General features: G+C 33.9%; 1 protein-coding gene across 1 annotated transcript in view; it reads right to left on the reverse strand.

Moving 5' to 3' along the window:
- Nucleotides 1-2380, reverse strand: part of LOC106468782 (radial spoke head protein 6 homolog A-like) — a gene marked incomplete at its 5' end in the record, with an annotated part of 38119 nt that overhangs the window by 24368 nt on the left and 11371 nt on the right. Inside the window, one exon of the mRNA XM_013929223.1 lies at nt 1081-1188. Within this exon, the coding sequence (XP_013784677.1) occupies nt 1081-1188 (108 nt within the window). The remainder of the gene's footprint in view (nt 1-1080; nt 1189-2380) is intronic.

Genomic DNA, 2380 nt, shown 5'->3' on the forward strand with positions numbered 1-2380 from the left:
CCGCGAAAAACGAAACGAATAGATATAGAATTGCAGACAGACAGAGACGGACAATTGAGTCAAGCACGGTAGTAAGTAACTGCGTGAATCGTTCGTTGTGAATTATAGCGTGTGTTTAAGTTAAATTGATTGTGGAAATTAAGTGTATTGCAAAGTTGTATTGAGAAAGAATAAACTAGTTTTACTTAAGAAAGAACTTGTATCGCTGAAGTTTCTCGGGAATAATTTCTACGAGAAATTAACAAATGAACAGGGACGTAACAATAGCATCACACAAGAATAATTACTTTAGGGTACTACATAAAGCTAATAATTTGTTGAAACACTACACCAATTTAACTACTCCAAGACACTATTCAAAACTCGTTATAAGTACACAAATTACTTTCTTCATAAGATATAAAACGCTGCTATGGCATAGTTCATAAAATGGAATAAAAGACCACTGTTACGTCTCTGTTCGTTTGTTAATTTCCCGTAAAAATTCTTCCCGAGGAATTTCAGCGATACAAGTCCTTTCTTAACTAAAACTATTTTATTATTTCTCGATACAACGTTATAATACACATAATTTCCACAGTCAATATTTTTGCAATCCCAATAACAAAACGCACACTTTATATTACCGTCACTACTGCTCGCTTCACTCGATTATCTGTCTCTATCTGTTCAATCTGCAATTATATCTCCGCTTTATTTGCCGGTCTTATATACAAAAATAGAGGGCGTCTGGCAAACACTAGAGTTGCCAGGAACAGCCATGCTGCTTCTAGAAACTCTTGACGTGTTACCAGCGTTACGTGACTTCCGCTGTCGTAATACTACTAACGTCTTAAAATACCATACAATAAGATTCTATAAAATGCTACTTAATTTGTAAAACAATAAGCAAGACTAATTACTTCACAATATGCTATAGAATAAGATTCTGAGATACGCTACGAAACTCATAAAACGAAATGTAAGACTATTTATTTCATAAAATACTATACAATAAGATATTATAAACGTTTTTAAAACCATAAACCAGTATGTAAGAGTAATTATTTCTTGAAATACAATGAAATGATATTTACTTACGCTTCGAACAAATGAAATACGTAAACTTATTAGTTCCGGTTCCTACGTCTTCAGAAGGAATCAAAGGTGGAGGTTTGAAACTTGGATAAGGCGGTTTATCCTCTTCACCTTAATAAGAAATGTGTAGGACTAATTCATATTTGTTCTTTCCAGCAATGAATACATCGAGAAACAGTGCAGGTGATGGGCTGCATAAGGGCCTAGTTATGTAACTGCCCTAGTTTATATTTTCTTATTGTTTGTGGGACCGTACATCGCGGCATATAAGTCGACTCGGTGTATAGGGTGACCCCTAAATCTAGGTCAAAAATCTTGTAATTTTATGATTACAGTCGTATAAGTCTATCTCCAAAATTACACAGAAAACCTGTACATTATATATATATTTCTAAAGACAGACGAATATTTATTGAGAAAGATTTATATGCCATTTATTTAAAAGTATTGACAACAAAATTTTAAATCCTCATTTTCAGAATCTGAATTGCAGAAAATTTCATTGAATTCACTTCACAAATGACTTATCATAGACATCACATTCCTTCATGGATCATCGTCGTCCCGATCGTTGGGCAGACATCGTTTTCTGTGTAGGACCAAGTTGTGTCGCTTCATGAAACGGCTCTGATGAGCAATAAAGTCGGAAATATTTCTCTTCTTGACCCACGCATTGGGTTGTAGCATATTCTGATTTCTTGTTACAATCAGACCAGACTTCCGATTTTCGTCAACCCATTGTGACGGATTTATTATTATATATTTATTTTGACATCGATGTTTGTTTAAATTATATTTATATTTAGAAATGTACATGATGTATACTGTTAAATATGTATTGCAAAACTCCCGCCTATTCTCTAAAGTTGTAGAAGATTCTCGAGTGTAAGAATCGAAAATATATGTATGTAAACGCTAGTGTTAGTGTCAGTATTGTTATGTACAACTGAAATTTCTAGAAACTCTCCACACGCCTATAAGTATAACCAACGCGATCTGCTAAAACAGGACTATCTATTATTGGGTTGTTGTAATTGGTGTGCTATAAACTCTGTAAGCTATAACTGTGATTAACGCTTATTAATCGGGAACTTTAGATATATTGACCAGGAACGTTTATAAATTTCGAACATTACAAATCATTCAACTTCAGTGGATTCACATCGGACATTAGTACTTTTACGAAAACATTACCTAATCTCACCGGTAGATAAAATCAGCGTGTGATCAGTGAATTTCACAGAGCTACCTAGCTTCCTATTAAGTGAATTGTATGTACGTCAACTCTAAATTAATTCGCTCG

Source organism: Limulus polyphemus, unplaced genomic scaffold (assembly GCF_000517525.1).
Source record: "Limulus polyphemus unplaced genomic scaffold, Limulus_polyphemus-2.1.2 Scaffold3161, whole genome shotgun sequence".
Taxonomy (NCBI): domain Eukaryota; kingdom Metazoa; phylum Arthropoda; class Merostomata; order Xiphosura; family Limulidae; genus Limulus; species Limulus polyphemus.